The 27,736-nt window shown below is 44.4% G+C and overlaps 1 protein-coding gene across 1 annotated transcript in view; it reads left to right on the forward strand.

Annotated features, from left to right (window-relative positions):
- The window catches only part of ACTL6A (actin like 6A), a gene marked incomplete in the record, with an annotated part of 1,351,363 nt that overhangs the window by 136,498 nt on the left and 1,187,129 nt on the right, over nt 1-27,736 (forward strand). Inside the window, 1 exon segment of the mRNA XM_044070379.1 lies at nt 4,021-4,195. Coding sequence (XP_043926314.1) covers nt 4,021-4,195 — 175 coding nt within the window.

Here is a 27,736-nt window from a genome sequence, read left to right on the forward strand (position 1 = left end):
CCTCCCTGGCAGTGGTTTGGCATGTTCTCATAAAGAAGGTGAAACATGATTATGCTGTCTTTGCAGATGAGCCATCAGGGTGCGGGAATGGGCATTGAAGGGGAGAGAGGACAGTCCCAGAGATTTTTTGTTTTGATTTTGGTGTTTGTTTACGTTTTCAGTCTGCCTTTCTGAGCATGTCCCAGCTTTGGCTGTTGGGGATGGCGGAGGGGTGCTTAGTGGAAGTTTCAATGGTCTTTGTTAGACTGAATCTCAAATTGCAGTTCTTAACAGTTCTGACTGAGTCGTTCATTAGTTTCACCTGTGCTTTTTATCCTTTGAGAAAAGTAGTCTTTCAGGAATTTTGTGACCTCACTTGCTTCTACCTTGCAGGAAAATGGATGAGCAATCCAAAGCTGAAATGTTACCAAACAGTTTTCTGTTAATTTAGGTTCATAGGTTCATACTAGGCTATCTGCCCTAGGGCATTTATAAGCCTAGCCAGAGTGTGCTTGGCTTTCGCCACCCATTTTAAATTAATTTTGCTATGCCTTTTTTTGAGGTTAGTATACTGTGCCTCTGTCTAACTGACACAGAAGTGATAGCCGGGGTAAACCTACGATCTCCCATCCACTCATCAAGATTCCTCTTGAAGAGAGTCAATGTGGGACTCAGCCTAACCTGGACTGGGATTTTATTCCATAGTGAAGGGAGCCTCTGGGTTATGAATCTATCCCTCCAGCATGTCCTATTTATTTCAGTGCTGAGGTTCAAGTCTCTCGAGCGTGTAGCTCGATGGGATTTGGATTTTCTGAGGTGCAGCATGAACATTAATTCCGGGTTGGACATGGCTTTATACGTCAGGCACAGATCGCCTCTGAGCAGGCGGTATGCCACTGAGTAAAGCTGGAGTTTCTTTAACCGGGCAGCATATGGCATCTGTTTGAGCCCTTTGATCCTCTTGGTGAGGTACTTTTGGGGTCTTTCCAGTTGCTGCAGGTGTCTGGTAAAATACATCCCTAAAGGGGCATTGTACTCCATTATCGGCCTGATGAGGGATGAGTAAAGAGGCATGATGACCTCCCCTGATCTAGATGTGAATCCCTTCATGATTAGGTGGGCTATATAAAATGTTTTTCTAACCACTTTGGCCACGTGGTTGTCAAATGAGAGATTGCTATCAACTTGGGTCCCCAGGTCCCTAATGACTTTTTCTGTACTTAATGGATTACCACCTATGTGGTAATTTGTGGGCACTTTGTTTTTGCCAAAGGGGATGACTATACACTTTTTGGCGTTTTGCTTGAGGCCATGGCTCTGGCACCAGTTGTCTATTTCTATGAGGCCCTTTTGGAGGATGCTTGTGTCGGCTGGAGAGTTGATTATGGCGCCCAGTTTGCAGTCATCTGCGAACTTGGTCAGCCACAGTCCTTCCGTGTTGGCCTGTACCTCCGAGAAATATATACCGAACAAGAGAGGTCCCAGGACTGAGCCTTGTGGGACGCCACTTGTAACTGGTTTGGAGTCTGACATGGCTCCAGCAATTCTAACCATGTGGGTTCTGTCCTTGAGCCAGTTTGCAACCCATCTAGTGACATAGGGGTTTATATTTAAGCTAATTTCATATTTTATTTTGTGCAGATTTCTGAATGCTAGCTAAGTGCTTTGATGTGTATGACTGCCACTTCATCTATAGAAAACCTCAGAATGATGCAAGTTTCTAACAGTAGTAGCAGTCATTTTGTTTTTTGATCTCTGAATACTAGCCAGATGTAATGGTTTCCTTATTGGCTGTTAAAAAAAATAGTGATGCAAACAATAGATTCATTTTAAACAATGAAGGACAAAACTTAGTCACAAAAGGGGCTTTACAGTATGGCAACATGTGATAGTTATACATAATTATGAGATTGGTTTATTATGGAGTAAAGAGAATGTCAGTAGACTGCTAAGATTTAGTATGAATTCACTAAACTATACTGCTTTGAATCTACTGCTCGCAGTTGCGCTATGCAGAATAAAGACCTGCAGAGTTAAGATGCTTTTTGACTAGTTCATAAAAAGTCAATACTGAAAATCTTGCCTAACCACCCCCAACACAAAATTGTAATAACTGTGTTTCCTAGTGATATGGTGCTGAACGCTTTGACAGGAACTGAATATTAACTGTGTTCACCAGAGGGAATGAAAATAGGGCTGCATAAAGTAAATTGAATCTAGGAGTAGGGTTGTTGATGACATGGTAAGTGGGTGGTGACAGCTATGAGGTAACGGGACAAGTTTCTTTTGGTCAGAATTTTAGATTGTAGGATTGTCTCAATATCACACAACCTTTCTCAGCAACGCGTATACTGGGGAAAATAACTTGATTGCGGTTAGGCTGAGCAGACAAATACTGCTGCCATACAAATGGGCCTCTGAACAAAAAGCTAGCACTGAACATATTCCAGAGGTGTGTCAGACCCAGTTGTGATCTCTTAGCTGCTTCATTGAACACACTATTATTTGTTAACAGGAAAGTCTGATTGTACCCGCAGAGTACCCTTTTTTTAGCATAGACGTTGCATCAAAAAAAAAAAATCCTACAAATGTTATATGTCACTACAAATTATTACAAGACACTTGTTACAATACAAACTCATATTGACATGATAAATTTGGTATGCTACAGTAATAACTTTTTGTTTGCAAATATTGTACACCAGCACTAAACATTTTTTTATATAAATGACTGAATCAATGGAGATGGATAGAAGATGTTAAGACTTCCATGTATAAAGAAAAATGTGATTTCTTCATTATCTATCCTCACACTTGACAGGCCACATGAAACATTCCTGCCCATGATTGGTCCCCATATTTCCTTCCTATTAATAACTTCAGGTCTTATCACCAGAATACCCGTATTTTTTCTTCAGACTGAGTGACACACTCAACTTAATCCATCCTTCATACAAAAAGTGGCAGCCCACACCATTTTTAATCCGTTCATATACCTGCCAGTATTTTTCCATTAAATGTGATTAAAGGAGATTTATCAGCTGCACTGTTGGATTTTCACAGGCAACATCAAGTCCTGTCTGCACCTTAACAATGACTTCAAAAAGAATGAAATGTTTGTGTCACATTTCCTCTGTTAACAAAGTGCAAAAGTGTCAAACATTCTTTCCAAATGGTTATGCAAGTGCATTTCTTTTGCTACACTTCTAAAGGGAAGTTTTTTGACTGACTACAAAAAAAAAGTAATGTTCACTGTGTCAGGGCCCAGACTACATCAGCTGCCTTTCTGCAAAATTTAGACTTGCAGGACATAGTAGTGGCCCGTGCTTCCTTTGGATCCACTCTTCTCAAAGCTTTCTGGTATAGGCTGTCCACGGTTAGCTTGGGATTCTGTCCAACTTTTTCATGGTCTGGGCATGACCAGATTAATGAAGTTTGTCCTTGGAAGAATGATTTATCTGGTTTGTCCAGACACTGCAGCAACCCATCCTCCTTTTTTCACCCTGAATTTTCCACAAGGTCTTGTAGGATTCCCTGAGAAGTCTATTCCCAGGGTTCCTAACAAATATGCGTCTTGCGCTGCTCTTTGTGACCTTTAAATGATTTTGTTGTAAGTAAGAATATAGCTATTTACTCCAAATGGGAGTACAAGGAATATCTCCTTGTTGCAGGGGTTTGAGACAGGGGTGGAGCAAAAGCTTGTGAGGAGTGAAGTTGGTGAGGAAAAGGGTGCCAAACCAACCAGTTTGTGTCCAGATAGAAACCAGATAAATCTGTTATTCTAGTGAATATACAGCTTACCTTTTAACAAATCAAGTATTCTATGTAGTTATTAAAGTCCGAAATGTATATTTTAAGACTGCAGGACTGCTTTGGCATTTAGGCTGTTTTCTCATTAAACAGCAGTATTAAAAGTTGACCGTCTTTTCAAAGTGCATTACTTTAATATTTTGGAGCTCTGCAGGGAATATAAGCTGAGCATTTGCTGTATGGCAGTAATTACAAAAGACAAACCTGTTTTTTTTTTTTTTTTTTCTTCAGGCAGATTTCCCCACAGCTATTGGAGTTGTAGTGGACCGGGATGATGGGAGCACACCCATGGAAATTGATGGTGATAAAGGAAAGCAAGGTGGACCTACTTACTACATTGACACAAATGCACTGAGAGTTCCTAGGGAGAATATGGAAGTCATCTCTCCATTAAAAAATGGAATGAGTATGTTGATATGGTACTTACTTTTTGATGTGCCTGTATAATAGTATATCGCATAGTCTCGGATGTTGAAAAGCTGCTAATGATTGGTATAAATAAAATGTATGGTATCTGGTGCTGTGCTTTGCATTTCAGTAAATTTTATTGATGGAAGTTAAGCTTCAGAAATATTATCTTAGGAGTGATTGCAGCATAAAGCATCATGGCACCTCATTTTTTGGTGTGCTATTCATTCCCTTCTGGGCAGGAGCCACTGGAGCTTTTTTGTTCACTTGCTAGGCAAGCTCTGATAAGGCACAACCATCACCCAGACTGCCACAAGGAGTGTTTCTACAGTTCCTTAACCCATGCACTGGTGATGATGTGAGCATCTGCATCACATTGGGTGACATACCACTGAACCTTTTAATGCAAGAATTATGGACAAAGCCAAAAGTAATGGAGGGACAAAGACCCAAAATCAAGTACAGATGGCAAGTATTGGTGTAATAAACTTTTGATACTGTGTTTTGCAGCTTTCTAATACGGTCTCAAAAACAAAAAAAAATAATGAACTTAGAAATTTGCTAAATTAACAGGATTTACTTTAGCATACATTTTTGGAAGGATATGAAGTCTGAAACTCAAATGTCCATCACTTAGTAGCTTCAATCCTCGATTTGCCAGAAAAACTACACATTTTATGAGAAGCCCAAAAAATATTGGTGAAAATCTGGACATTTGCGATATGGCTGAGGCTACATGTATGCCCCTACACAAAAAATATGCATGAGCCTGCTTGCATATCTAAAAGGGCTTCCATCATGTGTCAAGTGGCCATGGCTTTGCATGTTATCTTCTTTGACTGTTGACCTGCTTTGCGAAAATGTGCCCTTGACTTTGACAGAGTAACTTGTCCCAGCAGTACCTCCAGGCAAGCAGACAAAACGTTACTTCTCTACTCCTGGCTTTAAAGGCAGCTGATCAGCTGCTAATCAGAATATAGTCATCTGGGTTGCAGCCAGGGTTTTAGCTGCATTTACCACAGAACTGGGTCTGGATGGTGATTAAAGGGGTTTTCCGATGTTTCTCCTTGCTTTGAGGCATTTGATAAGTCAAGCTCCATGACTTATTTTCCCACTTGTCCTTCCTTCCTGTTTGGACTGCTCTTCAATAAAAAGGTTTGTAAACTTTCTATTAAATCATGACCTAAACAATTTTTTCCTATTGTGACATTACCTTTGGGTAATGTATGGTGTGCCCGTAGATTGTAATGAGACACCTTTATGCATGAGTGGTGGAGCACCCATTAAAGTCTATAGATGCAGCTTGTGTTTTTCCTTTACGGACTCCACTTAAGTTGGTCTGCTGGCTTTACTTCATAACATCAGCATATGGGAAATGCATATTTTAAAATTATCTTTCTTGGTAAAGACTAAGACAGAAACATTCCTTGATGGGGAAAGTGTTTGGCATTATGTACCACATGCTGTGATACAAAGCTAAGTTTCAGAAAATTGGCAAATCACTACTTTTGGGGTGGTAGCATGTGCATCAGAAAGGAGATTCCTCCATATGTGGACCTATACAAAATCCTTCAGTGAACAGCATTCTTAGTCTGCTGGCTTCTACTGAGGAACATGTAACTGTACTCTGCTGTTTTATTTCAAGTGAGCATTAAGAGCTCAAAAGCAATTTTTCAAATGAAAGACTTTTGATGGGGGGTGGTAGTAGTTAGCAGCCCTGCAACTGGTCATTCTCCCCCTGGGGGAAGAAATCCTTATGGACCTGTAAAGGACTTTTATCGCTTTGTAGTGCCTTGGGTATGTTTTCATGGAGTACTGATGTTGCAGTGGTATTATGAATCTGGTGGTCTTTGTTTACTGTCATAGTGAGCTTGACTGTATTTTGAACAAGTCATAGGTCCTATGCAAGGGTTGTGTCTGTGTCAAACAATTTCAGTTTGAGCATTGATATGTGCCCCCTGTAAAAGCAGCTTACATCACTCTAGTGTTGTTCTTTTGAGTTGTTTTTTTCCATGTATTGTATTTGCAGGTATTTTACTTATATTTGCCCATGTTGTCTGTTTACTTTTTATCATTGCTGCAGTCCTCTTCTCCAACTTGCACTATTTTTACATGCATTCATGTCTTGATTCATTTTATTTTCATCACCAGTTTGAGATAAAGATCTTCATGTTTCACTGTTGCAGTCATCACATTGGGTTATCCCCAACAGGGTAGCCCTCGGATGGCCCGAATACCAGAGACTTAGTATTTCTGCATCGGTTGCTGTCACTTGAGGACTGACATCAGGTCGTCAGTAGTATAAAGTAAGGCAGCTGACGCCATTACATCAGTCTTTCCTGCAGTGGAGCCCAAAGCAGAAGCAGTTCGCTCAAGTGCCGATCAGCCGCTACCTGAGTTTTCATCTAGCGAATTAAAGTTGAAGTCTTCTAAAGCTAAGTACCCCGTTGGGGATCCTTTTTTCTTGCACTAACCGATGTTAGAAAAAGTTAATTGTCTCTCCTGTGGAAAGCAAATACCACACAGAGACAACCACTCTTACTGCATCACTTGTTTAGGCCCAGACCACGACATCCCCTCTTGCTGCTTCTGTAATTTGTTCAACAGCAGAACTGTCCGTTGTCGGGCCCTTATTGTGGCCAGATATTTTCACTTAGTCCTCTAATTCCAATATGGCTTTGGTAAGCCATCCGACAGCAGATCTTACGAAAAAACAAAAACATAAAGATAAAGACAGGGACAGACCGCACAGGTCCCAACCTACGGACGATGCTTCCATTAAGTTAGTCGTCAGTTCTTAGTTACTCAGTGAGGTGCTTTCGCAGCCCCTGATGCCCACTTCTTTTGATTCGCAGGCCGCTACTGAGACCCTTTTGGAGTCTGGTATGCTGCAAAACTCTTCAAGTAAGGATCCTGCGGCCATCTCTACTTTGGATGGGTCCGGAGCCGCTGAGCAGGCATCAGTTTCTGAGGAAGTCCTTCAAAAACTACCGACTTTCTTAGGCCCAATGTACGAACCACACCCAAGGAACCGACCCACTCTCAGGTGCCTGCTACCTTGCCTCCATCTCAAATGCTTAAAATGGCGGAAGACCTCAACATGCTGATCAGAGGAAGCCAAGCTTAGCCCCTCCAAAAGGAAGAGATTTGTCCCCTGGGGTGAAAACGTGTACACCTCAGCTACTTTTGCTATCAGGGCACTAAATTGTCAGCTCCATATGCTGAAATCTCAGCAACATACCTTGGAACTCCTTAAACAAAAAATGGCTTCCTTTCCTGCTTGAGCAGAGTATAAGATTTACCACAGTGCAAGGTATGTTTAGTTACTTGACTTGCAGAATGCACTGTGGTTTTGATGCTCTAGAAGCTTCTTGCAGGGCAGCAGTCACTGGATTTGTCATTAGAAGGCATGCATGGCTTAAGGAACAGCCCATGCCAGACCATGTCACATCTAAATTGTTGGATGCCCCCTTGCACAAAGATAACTTGTTTGGCACTAAGGTAGACGTTCAGGTCTTAAAGATGGAAGAAAAAGCAAAATCCATGCAAACAGTTAAGGATTTCTTGCAGGTTCAGCCCCCCTAGGTTCAGCAGGCATTGTCCCTCCGAACACTGGTCCTTTCCTGCTCCCAGTAAACCAGCCCAGTCTAGGCCCTGTGGAAGCAGACCCCCCCCACCCCAGACAGCAGCCACAGGGAATGCGGAGATCTAAGCAGTGGACTACCTCCACTTCAAAACCAGTTGAGTTCTAAGCCATCCCCTTATGGTAAGAACTCGCAATGACTCTGCTCCTCCACCCCCTCCCTCTGCCCACCTTCACTTACTTCTAGGAGGAAAACTCTCCTTTCACTCAAGCAACTGGGCCAGCATTACCAAGGACCACTGGGTTCTGAACATTTGTGTCTCATGGATACAAATTTTCCTTCCACACCCTTCCAACCCCAAAAGGGTTCCCAGATCTACCACCAAATCAGTGGGCAGAGGCTCAAAAGCAAATCCTTTCCCTGCTCTCTATGAGGCCAGTAGAGCACGTTCCTGCAGAACAGATAGGCCAATGTTTCTACTCCAGACTATTTCTGGTACTCAGAAAAGAAGGCACCTGGCGCCCCATCCTGTATCTATTCTAAAAACCTTCCTGGTGATCCCAAAAATCAAAATGCTCACCCTCCAGCAGCTGCTACCCATGCTCTCCAAGGACACTTGACTAGCTACCCTAGATATAAAAGAGGCCTACCTCCACATTCCTATCAGGGAATCCTGTAGGAAATATCTCAGCTTCAGGGCAGGATCTCAACACTTTCAGTTCTCTGCGCTTCCCTTTGGCTTATGTACTGCTTCCACAGTTTTCACAAAATGTCAGGCTCCGGCCATTGCCTTTTGCAGACAAAGAAATATTCAGACTGCGGTGGTGGTGCTGCGATAGCCTTGTTGCCTCACAGTAAGACACTGTCCGGTTCGATTCTCAGCTAGAGCATCTTCTGCGTGGAGACATGCGTGAATGGGAGTACCTTCGTTGAAGGTTGTGCGTCAGAGCTGGCAACTCTGCATGTAAAAATCTACTGCCAATCATTAGAGGACTGGAGTTCCGCTGTGGCAACCCCTAACCGGGAAAAGCCGAAAGACACAACCAACCTGAACTTAGATGACTGCCATATTCAGGCAGACATCCAGGAAAAGCTGCTCAAGCACCTGGCCTTTGTAAAGACACTCCTAACCTCTCTAGGGTTCACAGTCAACAAAAAGAAATCCAAGCAGGTGCCGACCTAAAGGATAATCTTCCTTGGGAGCAAGTATGGACACAGCATCCCAGATGACATGCATTACACCAGAGAAATTTTCCTGACAACCTACTTCTCTCAGCTAGTCACCAGGTCCCAGCTATCTGCAAGGAAGATCCTGCAAGCTCTGGGGTTCATGGCATCTTGCATACTACTCATTCCATATGCCAGATTGCATATGAGGAAACTTCAGTGGTACCTAAAGAGCCTTTGGTGTCAAGACCTGGAAACTCGTCTACCTATAATTCCTTGCTTCAGAAAAGATTTTCTTTGGTGGGCAACAGCATGCTCCCTTAACAAGGGACTGCCCCGCCCAGATCCTCACCACAGATGCATCGGACTATGCTTGGGGTGCACATCTGGACGGCAAGTGCAGTGGAGCCCACAGCAAATCCCTCTGCACATCAGTCAAAAAGAGATGATGGCTGTGCAGTACACCTTGATAGCTTTCAAGCCCCATGTTCTTTGTGTTTCACTGTTGCAGTCATTACATTTGGGTTATCTGCTTGTAGTAGCCCTCAGTTGGCCTGATTAACAAAGTCTTGGGTCCTGCATCGGTTGCTGTCACTTCTTCCATGACATCAGGTCATCAGGGGTATAAAACATGCAGCCGACGCCATTACATCAGTTTTTCTTGGCGTGCGGTGCCTGAAGCAGTTTGCAAGTGCCGGTTGGCCAACTCTTGAAATTTTCATTTTAGAGTTTCAGAACCGAAGTCTTCAACTCAAGCCAAGTACTCCGTTGGGGAAACTTTTTCTTGCTCCTTACCGATGTCAGTAAAAGTTAATAATTGCATTACTTGTGGAAAGCAAATACCTCACAAAGATTTTCATTAGTACTGTAATCCTTGCCTAGGCCCTGGCCACGACGTACCTTGCTGTCGGTTTTGTGCTTTATTTAATCAGCGCAGTATCCGTCGTCTGTATATTTTCGCCTCTAAATATTTCAGTTCTCTGTTTAATTATCCAGAAATGTTGTCTGTTAGCCATCCAACTACCGGGATTCCGAAAAAATGCAAAGATAAAGACTGAGACAAGCCGCCTAGGTCCAAAGCTGCCGACGACGCTTTTCCTAAGCCAGTCGCCAGTTCGCTGGTGCTCAGTGAGGCACTTTCACAGCCTTTGATACCCGGTACTTCTGATTAGCAGGCCTCTACTGTTGCTCTCAGAAAACCTGACTGATATTACAGGGTTCCTGATTCACACAAGTTCTTTTTAAAAATCCTGTTGCGGATCCACAGACTATTTCACAGGGACCCAAGGGCATTAAGGCTTCTACTGCTAAAAATCCTACCCCTTCTGATAGAGACTCCAGGAAGCTGGATAGATGGGGGTAAGAAGGTTTACACTTCTGCAACCTTGGCCATTAGGGCTTTAAACTGCCAGTTTCATATGTTAAAGTATCAACAACGTGTTATTGGATTGCTTAAACAGAAAATGTTGATTCCTAACTGTGTTGAAAATAAAGAATTACAGGATTTGATGCATTATGCTGAACAGGTTGGAAAACATACTTTGCAATGTGGATTTGATTCATTAGATGCCTCTTGCAGGGCTGCTGTTACTGGGTCTGTGCTCAGAAGGCATGCTTGGCTTAAGGAGCAATCTTTGCCTGGTCATGTTAAAGCTAAACTGTTGGATGCTCCCTGAAATCAGGACCGCCTGTTTGGCAGCAAAGCTGAGGACGTTCTTAAAAGGATGGAAGATGAAGCTAAATCTATGCAAACTGTTAAAGATTTGTTACAAGTTCAGCCTCCTAATTTTAGTAGGCACTGGCCCTCTGAGAATTGGTCCTTTCCAGCCCCTTCCAGGTCTTCTCAAGCCAAACTCAGACACAGCAGGAAACCCCAGGTTTCAGTCCCAGTGGACACCCAAGACTAAGCAGTGGGGGGTTTCCACATCCAAATCTGGGAGTAGTAAGACTCCCCCTTATGGAAAACAGTCTCAGTGACTTTCTTTTAAAACTTCCAAGAACTTCCCAACTGAATGATACTTTAGGTGGAAAGATTGGTCTGCATGCCAAAAACTGGGAATCCATTACCCAGGACTAATGGGTTTTAAATGTAGTGTCCCTAGGATATAGATTTCACTTCCACACTTTACCAACACCAAGCGGGTGGCCAGATCTACCCCCAAATCAGTAGGCAGAGGCCCAAAATCAAGTACTCTCCCTTAAGCATGGGGGCTATTCAGTTGGTACCAAAAGAGGAAAATGGACATGGTTTGTATTAGAGACTTTTCCTGGTACCCAGAAAAGGCAATACATGGCATCCTATCCTGGACCTTTCTACTCTAAACATCTTTCTGGTGATTCCAAAATTCAAAATGCTGATTCTTCACCAGCTGCTTCCTATGCTAGGCAAAGATGCATGGTTTTCAACACTAGACTTAAAAGAAGCATACCTGCACATCCCTATCTGTGGAGTCTTGCAGAAGATACCTATGCTTCAAAGCAGGCTACATGCACTATCAGTTCTCTGCACTGCCCTTTGGCTTATCTACTGCGCCCAGGGTATTCACAAAGTGCCTAGCTCCAGTCATTGCATTTTGCAGGCAAAGAAATATTCAAGTATACCCATACCTGGACGATTGTCTAATTCAGGCAGAAAGCCAGGACATGCTTTTGAATCATCAGGCCTTTGTTCAAAGGGTGCTGACTTGTCTGGGGTACACCATAAATGAAAAGAAATCACACCTGGTACCCTGTCAAATTATATTCCTTGGAGCAAGCTTGAATACAACTTCCCAGATGGCTTTCCTCACGCCAGAGAAATTGATTCATTTGATAACCTACTTCAAACAAGTGGCCACAAAACCTAAAATACTGCAAGCCTTTGGGGTTCATGGCCTCCTGCATTCTTCTAATTCCATACGCAAGGCTGCATGGAAACTACAATGGTATCTCAGAAGCCTATGGTGTCAACATTCACTGGATCTAGAAGCAATGATTCCTATAGTATCTTGCCTACGCCTAGAGTTCCTTTGGTGGGCAGTGGCCTGCCACCAAAACAGGGGACTACCATTCACACTACCCCCTGCCGCCCAAACCTTAACAGACTCATCAGACTATGCATGGGGGCTCACCTGGCAGGGAAGTGCATTCAGGGAAAATGGAACCCAAGTCAAATGCACCTGCACATAAATCAAAAGGAAATGTTAGCTGTACAGAATGCTCTGACAGCCTTAAAGAACCACATTTTTCCAGGACAACTATTGGTAAAGACGGACAACACCACTGTCATGTGGTACATAACAAGCAGGGGGGTACACATTCTTACCCCTCTGCAGACTAAGCCATGGCATTGTGGAACACCGCCTTGAGCTACCAAGTGAATCTAGAAGCTCATTTCCTACCAGGAAAACTAAATACACTGGCAGACGGACTAAGCAGAAACCTCATGGAGCCACACGAGTGGAAACTGGAACAAAGGATGATGTTCTTCATACCACATTGCTGCAGTCCTAACACTTGGGTAGTCCGCTGTCCCAGTCGGCCCGAATACCAAAGTATATGGCTGACGTCGGTCAAGGCGCATTATTCTGACGTCAGGACGTCAGGGTACAAATGCGCATGACCGACGTCATATCCTCAGCCTTTTTTGCCGCATGGTCCGATGCAGAAGCAGTTTTGCGAGTGCAGGTTGGCGTTCTGAAATTTTCTGAAGTCGGAGTTTCAGACCGAATCAAAGTTGGCTAAGTACCCGTTAGAATATTTTGGTTTTTCTTGCCTCAGTATTTAACCGGATGTCAGAAAAAGTGAATAACTGTATTTCTTGTGGGAAACAGATACCTCATAGGGATTACCATACCTTGTGTATACCTTGTTTAGGGCCTGAGCACGACGTTGTTGGCTGTCGCTCTTGTGCTAGATTTAACAAACGCACTATAAAGAGAAGGTTAGACTGTGCCAGGTTAGTTTTTGGGAAGCGTTGTAATTATAAAATGCCGTCGGATACTCCGACGCCCGCTTCGTCCAAAAAGCGCAAGGACAAAGCAGCAAAGCCTAGGTTGGAAGAACCGTCAGTCCCGGACGTCGGTTCTTTAGAAGGCTCAGTGGAGCCGGTGGTTCTGCCTGAAGTTTCTTTGGAGTCTCAGGGAGAGACTTTACTGTTACAAGATGTGTCCTCTCAGGAGGTAGGCCAGGCTGAAGGGGCTTCTCAGGTGGCTGTTCTCCCCTCTCTTCCTAAGGTGGTTAGGCCCTCCCCTTCTGTTTCCAAGGCTTCTTTGAGAGGCAGGCCAGGTTTAGCTTCAGTGGGGGTCTCTCCTAGTTCTTCAGGTTCTTTGCCTAAGAAACATATGCTTAAAATGGCAGAAGATTTGATTACTATGATTAGAGGTTCTATGCCCCCTCCTGATAAGAGGCCTAGGGTGGAACCTGAGCTTTGAGAGTTTTGAGCAGTGTTCGGAGGCTTCTGAGTCTTCGGCTGAAGACTTGCAGGAGTATCCTCCTTATTCTGATTCTGATGTGGATGATTCTACTCTTCTCCTCCTGAGGATTTTTCTTTTTCAGAGACTCTTCATTCCATGAGGGAGCATTTTAAATGGGAAGGTCAAGATTTCTCTGATTCCAGGAAGAGGCTTAGGGAATTTTGTTTTACCCCAGCATAGGCCTTTAGCTATACCTCCTGTTCTGGATGTGGTGGAAGATGTTTTTGCAGAGGCTTCCCTGAACCCTGATTCTTTGCCTCCTGCCCCAGTTAAACCAGACAGGTATTACAGGGTGCCTGAAGCTCATAAGTATCTTTTTAAGAGTCCTAGGGCAGACCCAGAAACTGTTTCTCAGGGGCCTAAAGGTGTTAAGGCTTCTGTTATTAAAAATCCTGTTCCTCCTGATAAAGAGGCAAGGGCTTTGGATAGATGGGGAAAGAAGGTGTATACTTCTTCCACTTTAGCCATGAGGGCTTTGAATTGCCAGTTCCACATGTTAAAATATCAAAATTATCTCCTTTCACAATTGAAGTCTAAGGTAGATGCTCTGGCGGAAGGTGTTGAGTGTAAAGAGTTGCAGGATTTAGTTCATGTGTCTGAACAGGTGGGTAAGCATTCCTTGCAATGCGGTTTTGATGCTGTACAGGCCTCTTCGAGGGTGGCTGCCACTGGTTCTGTTCTTCGTAGGCACGCCTGGCTGAGGGATCAGAATTTAGCTGAGCATGTTAAGACAAGGATTTTGGATGCTCCATTACAGTCTGACGTGTTGTTTGGTTCGCCTGTGGAAGCAGTTTTAAAGAAAATGGAGGACAAGGCTAAGTCTATGCAGACTGTTAAAGATTTTTTGCAGGTTCAGCCTCCGAAGTTTAGTAGAAATTGGCCTACTTAAGGGGTGGACATATCCTGCTTATGATTCCCAGTCTAGGGGTAGGTCTAGACGTGGTAGGGGCAGAGCTCAAGGTTCTTTTAGGCCTAGAACAGGGAGTTCACCTGCTCAGTCTTCTGGTGAGGGCAGGGGTCAGTCCTTTCGTAAACAGACCCAATGACCTGCCTTTTCAGCTGCCAGTGTTTTCTCGTCTGGCAGCACCTTTGGGAGGAAGGCTGGCACTTTTCAAAGAAAATTGGAGTTTAATTACCCAAGACAAATGGGTATTGGATATCATTCACCACGGTTACAGGTTTTATTTCCATACCTTGCCTCCTTTCAAAGGCATGCCAGACATTCCTCCGCTACAAAGAAGAGGCTCACAAGCAAATTTCTCTGTTACTCCAAATAGGGGCCATTCAGCCGGTTCCTGTGCCAGAAAGAGGCCTAGGATTTTATTCTCGCCTGTTCCTAGTACCAAAGAAGGGGAGCACGTGGAGACCAATTTTGGATTTATCTATCCTCAACACTTATCTGGACATTCCCAAGTTCAAAATGTTGACGTTACAACAGCTTTTACCTCTGCTGGGCAAAGATCACTGGATGGTAACTTTAGATCTCAAGGAGGCTTACCTTCATGTAACTATCAGACTAAGTTGCAGGAAGTATCTGTGTTTTCGAGCTGGGAATTCCCATTATCAGTTCTCTGCATTGCCCTTTGGCTTATCTACTGCGCCCAGAGTATTCACAAAGGTTCTGGCTCCAGTGATAGCTTACTTCAGGCTAAAAGGAATACAAATCTATCCTTACTTGGACGACTGCCTGATTCTGGCTCAAGAAAAGGAAGACCTTTTACAGCATTTGGAATATGTGATAGCAGTGCTAAGATGCCTGGGGTATTCTGTGAACGAAATAAAGTCCAGTCTAGTACCCTCTCAAGACGTGCTTTCTGGGTGTGAGACTGAATACAGCAACCCAGATGGCCTTTTAACCCCGGACAAGCAAAAGAATCTTTCCCTTTACTTCCATCAACTATCTCTTCAGTCCGGGCTGACTGCAAGGACAGTCCTTCAAGCCTTAGGGTTCATGGCATCTTGTATTCTGGTGCTTCCCAATGCCAAACTGCATATGAGGAAGCTGCAATGGTATCTCAAAATGTATGGACACAGCACTGCCAGGATTTGGACACTGTCATTCAAATAATACCTTGCATTCAAAAGGAATTTTTGTGGTGGGCTCAGGAATGTCACCTAAACAAGGGACTCTCTGTGACCCGGCCAGAGGCGAGTCAGATTCTAACGACAGATGCCTCAGACATAGCTTGGGGAGCTCATCTGAATGGAAAGTGGGTACAAGACAAGTGGCCTGCCAGACTACAGCATCTACATATCAACATGAAGGAGATGTTAGCAGTCCAGTTTGCATTAATGGCTTTCAAGGAGTTACTTCTTCCAGGGCAGGTGTTGATTCTAACAGACAACACAACTGTCATGTGGTACATCAACAAACAAGGGGAACACATTCTTACCCTCTATGCAGGCAAGCAATGATTTTATGGGAGACTGCGCTCAGCTTGCAACTAACTCTTCAGGCAAGGTTTCTGCCGGGAGCACAGAACTCCTTAGCAGATGTGTTAAGCAGGCAAATCATGGATCCCCACGAGTGGAAACTGGATCTTCATGTATTTCGGAAATTGACAGTGTCATGGGGAACTCCAGACATAGATCTGTTCGCTTCTCCACTAAACCACCAGCTGCCAAAGTTTTGCACGAAAAGGTTTCATCACACAGCTTGGAAGGTGGATGCTCTTTCTTTCAGTTGGAAAAATCTTCATGTGTATGCCTTTCCACCTCTGCCTCTTCTTCCAAAGGTACTCCTAAAGGTCAGACAAGAGAAGCCAAGGATGATTTTAATAGCTCCAAATTGGCCTCGGCAACACTGGTACCCATTACTGAGGTGTCTGGTAAGGAAGCCTCCATGGCCTTTACCTTTGATTCCACACCTATTGTCTCAGAGGGACGGTCATCTACTCAATGTCAAGCTTCACTCTCTTCATCTAACAGCCTGGCATATTCTGTTTTGAAACATAGCAGGTCTCAACTTCCTCAACAAGTTTTGAATGTGATTATGGAAGCCAGAAGACCTAGTACAAGGAAAGTGTACGCAGAAAAATGGAAGAGATTTTTATTTTGGAGTGCAGCAAAGAATTTGGAGGTTTCTGAGCCTAATTTGAGTGTGGCTCTTCAATATCTTACTGAGTTATTGGACAAAGGTTTGTCTTTCTCTTCCATAAAGATTCATGCTGCAGCAATTTCAGCTCACTATGATTGTGACCCACCATTGTTTTCTCATCCTTTGTTCAAGCAATTTCTTAGAGGCGAAGAATATAAGACCCCCACGTAGAGCTCCTACTCCTGCTTGGGATCTCAATTTTGTGTTGGAGAAACTTACTCTACAACCTTTTGAGCCTCTTGGCTACTGCTGAATTGAAATACTTGTCATGGAAGACTGCTTTTTGTTGGCCATTAATTCTGCGAGAAGGGTGTCTGAATTGCAGGCCCTTATGGCGGTTGAGCCTTTTTTGATTTTCCATAAGGATAGGGTATCATTACGTACTAATCCTTCCTTTATGCCTAAGGTGGTTTCTAGTGTGGCTTTAAACCAAACTATTCATTTGCCTACTTTTTATGCAGATCCCCAAAATAAGGGGGAAAAGATTTTGCACACTTTAGATGTACACAGGCAGTTGCGTTATTATTTAAGCAGGACTAAGGATTTTAGGCAATCTCAGCAGTTGTTTGTTTCTTTTGCTTTGAGTTCTCAGGGCAAGCCTGTGTCAAAACAAACTGTTTCTAAGTGGATTGGGTTTTGCATTGCATTTTGTTATTCCCATCATGGCAAGGAGATTCCAGCTGGGATTAGGCCTCATTCCACTAGGGCTACTGCCACTTCAACAGCATTTCTAAAGGGGGTGGCAACTAAGGATATTTTGGAGGCAGCTACTTGGAGTTCAGTGCATACTTTCTCTAAGCATTACCACCTTCCTCTTTACTCTAAATCTAGGGCTGGTTTTGCCACAGCTATTTTGCAGGGCATGTTGACAGCTCCTGCTTCTTTATGATTTGCCAGCCTCCCTTACCTCTGCTTTGGGATTCTACCCAAGTGTTAGGACTGCAGCAATGTGGTATGAAGAACATAGTACAGTTTTGTACCTACCATAAATGTAGATGTTCGAAGATCCACATTGCTGCAGTCCAATTTACCCTCCCTCCTTCCCCTCTGTGTTTAGGGGTGGTTGTGTGGGTGGGGTTATACTTTTGTAAATTTGTATATATTGTATATATATTTGGTGCAGTAGTGTTTGGTGTTTTTTGGTTTTGGCCTTATCTTTTTAGGGTCTTCTGACATCTGGGGCAAGAAAAGACTGAGGATATGATGTCGGTCATGCGCATTTGTACCCTGACGTCCTGACGTCAGAATAATGCGCCTTGACCGACGTCAGCCATATACTTTGGTATTCGGGCCGACTGGGACAGCGGACTACCCAAGTGTTAGGACTGCAGCAATGTGGATCTTCGAACATCTACATTTATGGTAGGTACAAAACTGTACTTTCTTCGTGTTTCACTGTTGCAGTCATTATATTTGGGTAATCTGCTGGCAGGTTGCCCTCAGTAGGCCTGATTAACAAAGTCTTGGGTCCTGCGTCGGTTGCTGTCCCTTCTTCCATGACGTCAGATCGTCAGGGGTATAAAACATGCAGCCGATGCCATTACATCAGTCTTTCTTGCTGTGCGGTGCCCGAAGCAGAAGCAGTTCACAAGTGACTGGACCGACTCCTGAAATTTTCGTTTTTGAGTTTCAGAACCAAAGTCTTCAACTTAAAGCTAAGTACCCTGTTGGAGAAACTTTTTCTTGCTCCTTACCGATGTCAGTAAAAGTTAATAATTGCATTACTTGTACAGAATGCTCTGACAGCCTTCAAGGACTACATTCTTTAGGACAACTACCATAAGACTGACCACACCATGGTTATGTGGTACATAAACAAGCAGGGGGGTACACATTCCTACCCCCTCTGCAGACTAGCCATGGCATTGTGGAACACAGCCTTCAGCTACCAAGTGCACCTTACAAGCTCAATTCCTCCCAGGAAAATTGAATACACTGGCAGACGGAATAAGCAGAAATCTCATGGACCCACATGAGTGGAAACTGGAAACAAGGATTTTCAACATGCTGACAAGCAAATGGGGGGAGCCCAGACATATATCTATTTGCCTCCCCCCAGAACTACCAGTTGGACATGTTTTGCACAAGGACTCCCCACAAAGACTGGAAAGTGGATGCTCTGTCCTTCAGCTGGAAAAACCTATCTGTCTACGCCTTTCCCCTCTGCCTCTGCTCCCCAAAGTTCTGCTAAAAGTCAAACAGGACAAACCAAGAATGATTAATTGCTCCAGACTGGCCACGCCAACACTGGTACCCACTTCTCCACAGTGTGTCACAAATATCTCCATGGCACCTGCCTCAGACACCTTCCTTTTTGTCTCAGCAGGAGAACCAAATTCTGCACCCTCAGCTTCCAACATTGAACCTTGCAGCCTGGCTAATCACTTAAATTCACCCTTAGCATCCCTCAGCAAACCTGTGATAGATGTCATCTTGGAGGTGAGAAGACCTAGTACTAGAAAATCTTATGCTGACAAATGGAAAAAGATTCTGTGCCTGGAACCAATCTTTAGGGATGAGCAAAGCAGCACCCAATTTACCTCATATTTTGCAATACTTAACGGAGATGCTTCACAAGGGGCCTGTCTTTTTCCTCTATTAAAATCCACGCCTCAGCTATTTCAGCTCACTATAACACAGAACCCACCCCTCTTTTCTCATCCCCTGCTCAAGCAGCATCTCAGTGGGGCAAAGAAGTTGAGACCACCCAGGAGAGCTCCTACCCCTGCCTGGGGACCTTCTTTGTTTTGGAGAAGCTCACTCTAGCTCCTTTCGAGCCAGCTGCTACTGCAGACTTAAAATTTCTTTCTTGGGAAACAACCTTCCTTTTAGCAATCACTTCAGCTTGAAGGATATCTAAATTACAGGCCCTTATGGCAGTGGAGTCTTTCATCATCTTTCATGCGGACAGGGTATCTCCTGAGGACCAATCCATCCTTCATGCCCAAGGTGGTTTCCAGTGTGGCTCTTAATCAGTCTATTCATTTGCCAACCTTCTTTCCCAATCCACAGAACAAAGGGGAATGGATTCAGCATTCATTGGACGTGCACAGACAACTTAGATTCTACTTGGACAGAACTAAACTTTTAAGAAAACCTGAACAATTGCTAGTAGCATTTGCTGCTGGGGCAGAGAGGAAGGCTATTTCAAAACAAACCATTTCCAAATGGATAAGCCATTGCATTAATTTCTGCTATAAGCACCATGGAAAACCTATCCCCCAGGGGATCTGATCTCACTCCACCAGGGCTGCATCTACTTCTTCAGCCTTTCTCAGAGGTGTTCCTACCAGAGATATACTAGAAGCTGCTACCTGGAGTTCTGTACATACTTTCACCAAGCATTATAATTTACCAATTTTCTCTAAATCCAGAGCTGGCTTTGCCACTGCTGTCTTGCCAGGGCCTTATAGCTAGTCCTAATGCTGTATAAATTCCTCTTCCCAACCATAGCTTTTGGGTATCTACCCATATGTAATGACTGCAACAGTGAAACACGAAGAACATAATACAGTTGTGTACACTTACCATAAATGTAGATGTTCGAGTGTATTCACTGTTGCAGTCCTGGTTACCCTCCTTCCAGCCCCCTGTTTTTCTCTGGCTATACCTCTTCTTTCTTTTACTATGCTTAAATGCCTTTTTGGTGTATTTGCTTTTGGTTGGAGGTATATTTTTGTGTTTTTAATTTTATTTGCTCCCCATTTGGGGGGCAGCTGACATCTGGGGCAAGAAAAACTGATGTAATGGCGTCTGCTGCATTTTTTATACCCCTGACGACCTGACGTCATGGAAGAAGTGACAGCAACCGACGCAGGACCCAAGACTTTGTTAATCAGGCCGACTGAGGGCACCCTGCCAGCAGATAACCCAAATGTAATGACTGCAACAGTGAATACACTCTAACATCTACATTTATGGTAAGTGTACACAACTGTACTGTTCTGCACCCACAGCTTCAAATCCTGAACCTGGCAGCCTGGCTAATTACCTGATCTCTCCGTTATCATCCCTCAGTAAGCAAGTGATAGATGGCATTCTGGAGACAAGGAGGCCTAGTACTAGAAAATCCTATGCTGAAAAATGGAAAAGATTCTGTTCCTGGAGCCAGACTCGGGGGATGGGCACAGCAGCGCCCAATTTACCTCGGATACTTCAGTACTTAATTGAGTTGCTTCACAAGGGCCTTTCCTTTTCCTCCATCAAAATTCATGCCTCAGCCATTTCAGCTCATTACAATACAGAACCACACCCCTCTTCTCTCATCCACTGCTCAAGCAGTTCCTCAGACCACCCAGGAGAGCCCCTACTCCAGCCTGGGACCTTAACTTTGCATTGGAAAAGCTCACTCTACCTCCCTTTTAGCCAGCTGCAAATGCAGAGTTGAAATTCCTTTCTTGGAAAACAGCCTTCCTTGTAGCCATCACTTCAGCCAGAAGGGTGTCCTCATGGCAGTGGAGCCTTTCATCATCTTTCATGTGGACAGGGTGTCCCTCAGGACCAATCCCTTCTTCATGCACAAGGTGGTATCCAGTGTGGCCCTTAATCAGTCCATTAATTTTCCAACCTTTTCTAATCCACAGAACAAAGGGGAACGAATACTGCACTCCTTGGACATGCACAGACAACTTAGATTTTATTTGGACAGGGCTAAACCTCTCAGGAAGTCTGATGGTTGCATTTGCTGCAGGGGCAGAGGGGAAGGCCATTTCAAAGCTAACCATTTCTAAGTGGATTCGCCACTGCATTCATTTCTGCTATAAGCACCATGGAAAACCTACTCCACAGGGGATAAGACCACATTCAACTAGAGCTGCATCTACCTCTACAGCCTTTCTCAGAGGTGTCCTTACCCCCAGGGACATCCTTGAGGCTGCTACCTGGAGTTCTGTACATTCACCAAGCATTACCACTTGCCAATGTTTTCTAAAACCAGAGCTGGCTTTGCCACTGCAGTCTTGCAGGGCCTTATAGCCAGTCCTAATGCTATCTAATTACATCCACCCTTCCTTAGCTTTGGGAATCTACCAAAATGTGTTGACTGCAACAGTGAAACACGAAGAACATAGTACAGTTGTGTACACTTACCATAAATGTAGATGTTAGAGTGTATTCACTGTTGCAGTCCTGGTTACCCTCCCTCCAGCCCCTTGACTTCTATTGACTATACCTCTCTTCTTGTTTACTATGCTTAAAGCTTTTTGGTGTATTTGCTTTTTTGTTGGAGGTGTAACCTTGTATATATTTGCTTCTCATTTTGGGGGCACCTGACATCTGGGGAAGAAAAACTGATGTAATGGCGTCTGCTGCATGCTTTATACCCCTGACTACCTGACGTCATGGAAGATGAGACTGCAACCGACGCAGGACCCAAGACTTTGAGAATCAGGCCTACTGAGGGCTACTGCAAGCAGATAACCCAAATGTGATGACTGCAACAGTAAAGACACTCTCTAACATTTACATTTATGGTAAGTGTACACAACTGTACTTTTCAAGACTTCCTTTAATACCTCACTTTGATGGCTCCATGCTGTTTGGGCCAGAAGTTAAGGAAGTTTTCACCAGGAGCAAGCTGGATGGTAACACCCTTTCTGCTGCTGGACTCTGCTTCTCCATTCCTCACAGAATGCTCTCCAGGAATTGGAGAGGTGGTAAGAAAATATGGTTCAAAAATCTCAAGGGTTTAAACAGGACACTCTTGCAGACTTCTTCTCCTGAGGCAGAGGGGGGAGCAGTTTCAATGGATGTCACCCTAGAGACAGGGACAGACGCAGAATCAAGGGTTTTTCAGTCCCTTTACAGAGAAATCCTTTCAGCCCTCCTGAAAGATTGCCTGGATGTCACACTGTGGAGGCAGTCTGGGTGTTTATTTCTGCACCTTCAAGCCTGACAGGCCATCACATGAGATTGTTGGGTGCTATGGATGATCAGCAGAAGCTGTGTGATGCCCTATGTTTTTCCTCCTTAAAAGAAGAAAAGGATTCCCACAGTACCACCTCATCTACTGGAAGCCACAACAGCAAAAGTCTTAAAGCTATTACAGAAAAGTCATCCAGCATGTACCCTCAGACCAGTTAGAATCTGGAGTCTATTCCAGGATGTTTTTAGTTCCAAAACGACCATAAACCAAAGGCAAATCTTGCACCTCCATTGTCTCAATCACTTTATAAAACAAAGTTCAGTCCCTCCTACTTCTGAGGAAGGACAATTGAATGTGCTCAGTTAGACTTCCAGGATGCCTATTATATCAAGATTTCAAGGTAATCAGGGGGATTTCTCTGTTTCTAGCTGGGAGCCAATCATTACCAATTCAAAGCACTACCCTTTGGTCTCACTGCAGCCCCCCTGGGTGTTGAGAGTGCATGGCAATAGTCTTGGCTCAGCTCCTCGCCAACTGCTAGGGTTTCAGGTGTTCCCATAGTTAGACAATTGGCTCCTCATTGCACCTACCAATGTTGTAATCAAGCAAAGGGACTTATTACTCCATTTCCAGCATCTGGGTATCACAATCAATTAATCCAAAAGCAAATTGATGCCAGCACAACAAGTGGAGTTCATATGATGCCACTTTGGTAGAGTGGCTATCTGGTTGCTCATTTTAGAGTCCGGGGCAGTTTCTTTATGACATAGCTTTCCAAGTTCTTCAGCACTCTTCTCCACCAGCAAGATTTTTTCTTTGATAGGGTCTAATGGCTTCCACAGTGACACTAGTAACCAGATGCCAATTGAGAATTCTTCAGTGGACTTTTTCATTAGAATGATTGCAGTTCCTTCATCCTCTTCATGCACGGATTCACATAGCAACTTTATGCAAGACGTGCATTACATTGCAGTTGACTTCCGTAGATCTCCTATTAGGCTGGCCTTTTTCTTAGTATTCCTTCTAAATGCCCCCCACCCTCACCCCAGTTGGGAAGCATACTTGGTTACAATGGCCATGTGGGGAAGGCTGTTCCACATCAGTGTCCTAGAGATGAGAGCGGTCCTAGCATTTTAGGCATTCCAGGACACTCCAGGTGTGAGATTTCCATCCATATGGGCATGTCAGTAGTCTGGTACATCAAGCAGGACAGAACCCAATAGTGTGACAATGGGTGATGTCATCCCACGCTTTCTCATGCCAGTGCATATTCCCAGGACTAGTGTGTTCACGAACAAGCTAAGCATATCCATTTTGCTGCCTTATGAGGGGCCACTCAGCCAAACACTGGTGAGTCAGATCTTCAGCCATATTGAATTCTTTTTTTGCTTCATATCTAAACCACAGATGCAGCAATTACTTCACCGCAATTCTTCCACAGGGACAATCCTAGAGAGATGCTCTAGTCAACAGTTAGCTACAGGTTTTCTGTATTACTGTCTTCCCTTTCCTCCTAATAACGAAGTTTGGCCTTCCACCTTATTGCTTGCTTTCTGAACAAAGAAATCCATGTTGCCCTCTTTTGACTCCTGCAAGTGTGGATGTTCTGCCTGTTTCACTGTTGCAGTCATTACATTTGGGTAATTTGCTGGCAGGTTGCCCTCAAGTTGGCCTGAATATCAAAGTCTTGGGACCTGCGTCGGTTGCTGTCTCCTCTTCCATGACGTCAGGTCGTCAGGGATATAAAACATGCAGCAGATGCCATTTTATTCAGTCTTTCTTGCCGTGCGGTGCCCGAAGCAGAAGCAGTTCGCAAGTGCCGGTCGGCAGACTCCTGAAATTTTTGCATTCGAGTTTCATAACCGAAGTCTTCAATTAAAGCTAAGTACCCCATTGGGGTACTTTTTCTTGCTCCTTACTGATGTCCGTAAAAGTTAATAATTGCATTACCCTCATAAGGATTTTCATTTGTACTGTATTCTGTCTAGGCCCAGATCATAACGTGCCTTGCTGTCGGTTTTGTACTAGATTTAACCAACGCTCTAGTAAGCGTTGGTATATTTTTGCTTCAAAATATTTTGGATCCAGATTTAATTACCCTGAAATGTCGTCTGATAGCAGTTGACTACTGGAGTTCACAAAAAAATGCAAAGAAAAAGACAGACCGTCTAGGTCCAAAACCGACAACGAAGCTTCTCCTAAGCCAGTCGCCGGTACTCGGTGAGGCGCTTTCGCAGCCCTTGATACCTGCTACTTTTGAATCTCAGGCCACTACCGAGACCCATGTGGAGTCCAGTATGCTGCGAGATTCTCAAAGTATTGTACCCGTGGATGTCTGTCCCTCAGATGGGTCCAGAGCCGCTGAGCAGGCACCGGCTTCTGAGGGTGTTTTCAGGCCTCAACATTTCTATATAAAACAGACGCCAGCTTCAAAAACAACTTCTACGTCTAAAAAAAACGATGAATGAGCCACGTGCTCAGGCCCCTATGCCTAAAAAACAGGTGATCAAAATGGCTGAGGACTTAATTACCTTGATCAGCCCCCCCCCCCCACCCCGCTAAGAGGCCTAGGCAAGACACTGATTATGAATCTTCAGATCAGGTTTCCATTTCTTCTGATTCCTCTTCTGATCAGGCATTTTCTATACCACAAGATGAGGATTCGGATGCAGAAGAATCCATCCCATCTGCATCTCCCCCTGAGGATTATTCTTTTGGAGAAACCTTGCATACTTTAAGAGAACATTTTCATTGGGAGAGTCAGGATTTCTCTGAATCAAAAAAGAGGCTTGGGGATTTCCTTCTTCCTCAGCATAGGCCTATGGCTATACCTCCTGTATTAGACATTGTTGATGTGTTTTCGGAATCAAGCATGGCTCCCGATTCCCTACCTCCAGCTCCTAGTAAGCCAGACTGATATTACAGGGTTCCTGACTCCCACAAATTTTTATTCAAAAATCCTGCTGCTGATCCTGAAACTATCTCACAGGGTCCCAAAGGTGTAAAGGCTTCTACAGCCAAAAATCCTACCCCCTCTAATAGAGATTCTAGGGCGCTGGATAGATGGGAAAAGAAGGATGTTCATAGCGTTTCACTGTTGCAGTCATTACACTTGGGTTATCCTGCTGGCAGGCTACCCGCATCAGCCTGAATTCCAAAGTCCTGGTCCGGCGTCGGTTGCTGTCACCTCTTCCCTGACGTCAGTGCTCCAGGGGTATATAAGATGCAGCTGACGCCATTTTCTTCAGTCTTTCTTGCTGCGCGGTGCCGAAGCAAAAGCAGTTCGCAAGTCCCGGTCGGCCGACTCCTGAGATTTTCTAAATTGAATTTCAGATCCGAAGTCTTCAGTAAAGCGAAGTACCCTGTTGGGGAAACTTTTTTTCTTGCTCCAGACCAATGTCAGTAAAAGTTAACAATTGTATTTCTTGTGGGAAGCAAATACCTCATAAGGATTTTCATTCTTAATGTATTCCTTGCCTAGGCCCTGACCACGACGTTGATGGTTGTCAGTTTTGTGCTAGGTTTAACCAACGCACTATTAAGCGTCGGTTCGATTTTGCTTTACATTACTTTGGCCGAAGGTTTAACTATATAATGACGTCGGAACAACAGACGACTGGAGTTCATTAAAAGCCCAAGGAAAAAGAAAAGGACAGGCATCCGAGGTCCAAAACCGACGACAAAGCCTCTTCTAGGCCAGTCGCCGGTTCCCAGTGAGGCGCTTTCGCAGCCCCTGACACCTGATACCTCAGAACCACAGGCCGCCTCCGACTCCCACGTGGAGCCAACTAGGCCTCTGGAAACTCAAGGTATTCAGCCTACGGAAACTATTCCCTCAGATGGGTCTGGAGCCGCTGAGCAGGCATCTGCTTTTGAGGGTGCTTTCAGACCTACACAGCTTACTATCAAGACCACTTCAGCAGCCAAGGCAAAGTCTAAAATGCCTTTAAAGACCAAGTACAGCATTCTCCTGGACAGTCATCCATGCCTAAGAAACAGATGCTTAAATGGCAGAGGACCTAATTACTTTGACCAGGGGTTCCCATCTCCCTCCTGTTAAGAGGCCCAGGCAAGACACTGACTATGATTCCTCTGACCAGGTTTCTATTTCTTCTGATTCCTCTTCAGAACAGGGATAATGTTCATCGTGTTACCCTGCTGCAGTCATCACACTTGGGTTATCCTGTCATCAGGCGGTCCCGCAGTCGGCCTGAATTCCAAAGTCTTGGTCCGGCGTCGGTTGCTGTCGCTTCTTCCCTGATGTCAGTGCGCCAGGGGTATATAAGAGGCATCCGACACCATTTTCTCCAGTCTTTCTTGCCGCGTGGTGCCCGAAGCAGAAGCAGTTCGCAAGTGCCGGTCGGCCGACACCTGAGATTTTCAAATCAAATTTCAGTCTGAAGTCTTCAAAGCTAAGTACCCCGTTGGGGAACATTTTCTTGCCTCAGTCCGATGTCAGAAAACGCTGACAATTGCATTTCTTGTGGGAAGCAAATACCTCATAAGGACTTTCATTCTTATTGTATACCTTGCCTAGGCCCAGACCACGACGTCACTGGTTGTCGGTTTTGTGCTAGGTTCAATAAGCGAACTATAAAGCGATGCTTTGATTTCGCACGACACTACTTCGGTAGGAAATTTAATTACACTATGCCGTCGGAGCAAACGACTACCAGCGTGCATAAAAAATGCAAAGATAGACAGGCAGCCTAGATCCAAGCCATACTCCGAGGCCTCGGCTGGGCTGGTCTCCGGTTTTCAGTGAGGTGCCTACGCAGCCCCTGACGACCGCAGAATTGGAACCCCAGACCGCTTTGGATTCTCAAGCAGAGAGTTCTAGGCCGATGCAGCCATTTTCTTTAGGCCCTACCGACAACATTGCAGAAGGAGAAGCCGGTGCTGCAGAAACACCTTCGGTTACAGGTGTCTTCAGACCGACTACTCTCACCATAAAATCTTATGCTAAGCTTAAGACTTCTCTAAAACCAAAAAAAGACTGCACATCAGTCTCCAGTTCAAGGCCCCATGCCTAAGAAACAGATGCTTAAAATGGCTGAAGATTTGATTTCTTTAATCAGGATGATTCTTTAATCAAGATTTGATTTCTTTAATCTTTAATTTTCTCTTCTTCTCTATGAGGACTCTGATGCTGAAGAATCTATTCCTTCAGCCTCTCCTCCTGAGGACTACTCTTTTGGGGAAATCCTGCACACCATGAAGGGAGCATTTCCACTGGGAGAGCCAAGATTATTCAGAATCCAAGAAAAGGCTCAGTTTTTCTTTTATTGCCTCAACACAGACCTCTAGCTATTCCTCCTGTGCTAGACATTGTAGATGTATTTTCTGAGTCCAGTCGGTCTCCTGATTCTTTACC

The sequence above is a fragment of the Protopterus annectens genome, chromosome 4.part1, assembly GCF_019279795.1.
Source record: "Protopterus annectens isolate FY-2018-M chromosome 4.part1, PAN1.0, whole genome shotgun sequence".
NCBI lineage: Eukaryota > Metazoa > Chordata > Ceratodontiformes > Protopteridae > Protopterus > Protopterus annectens.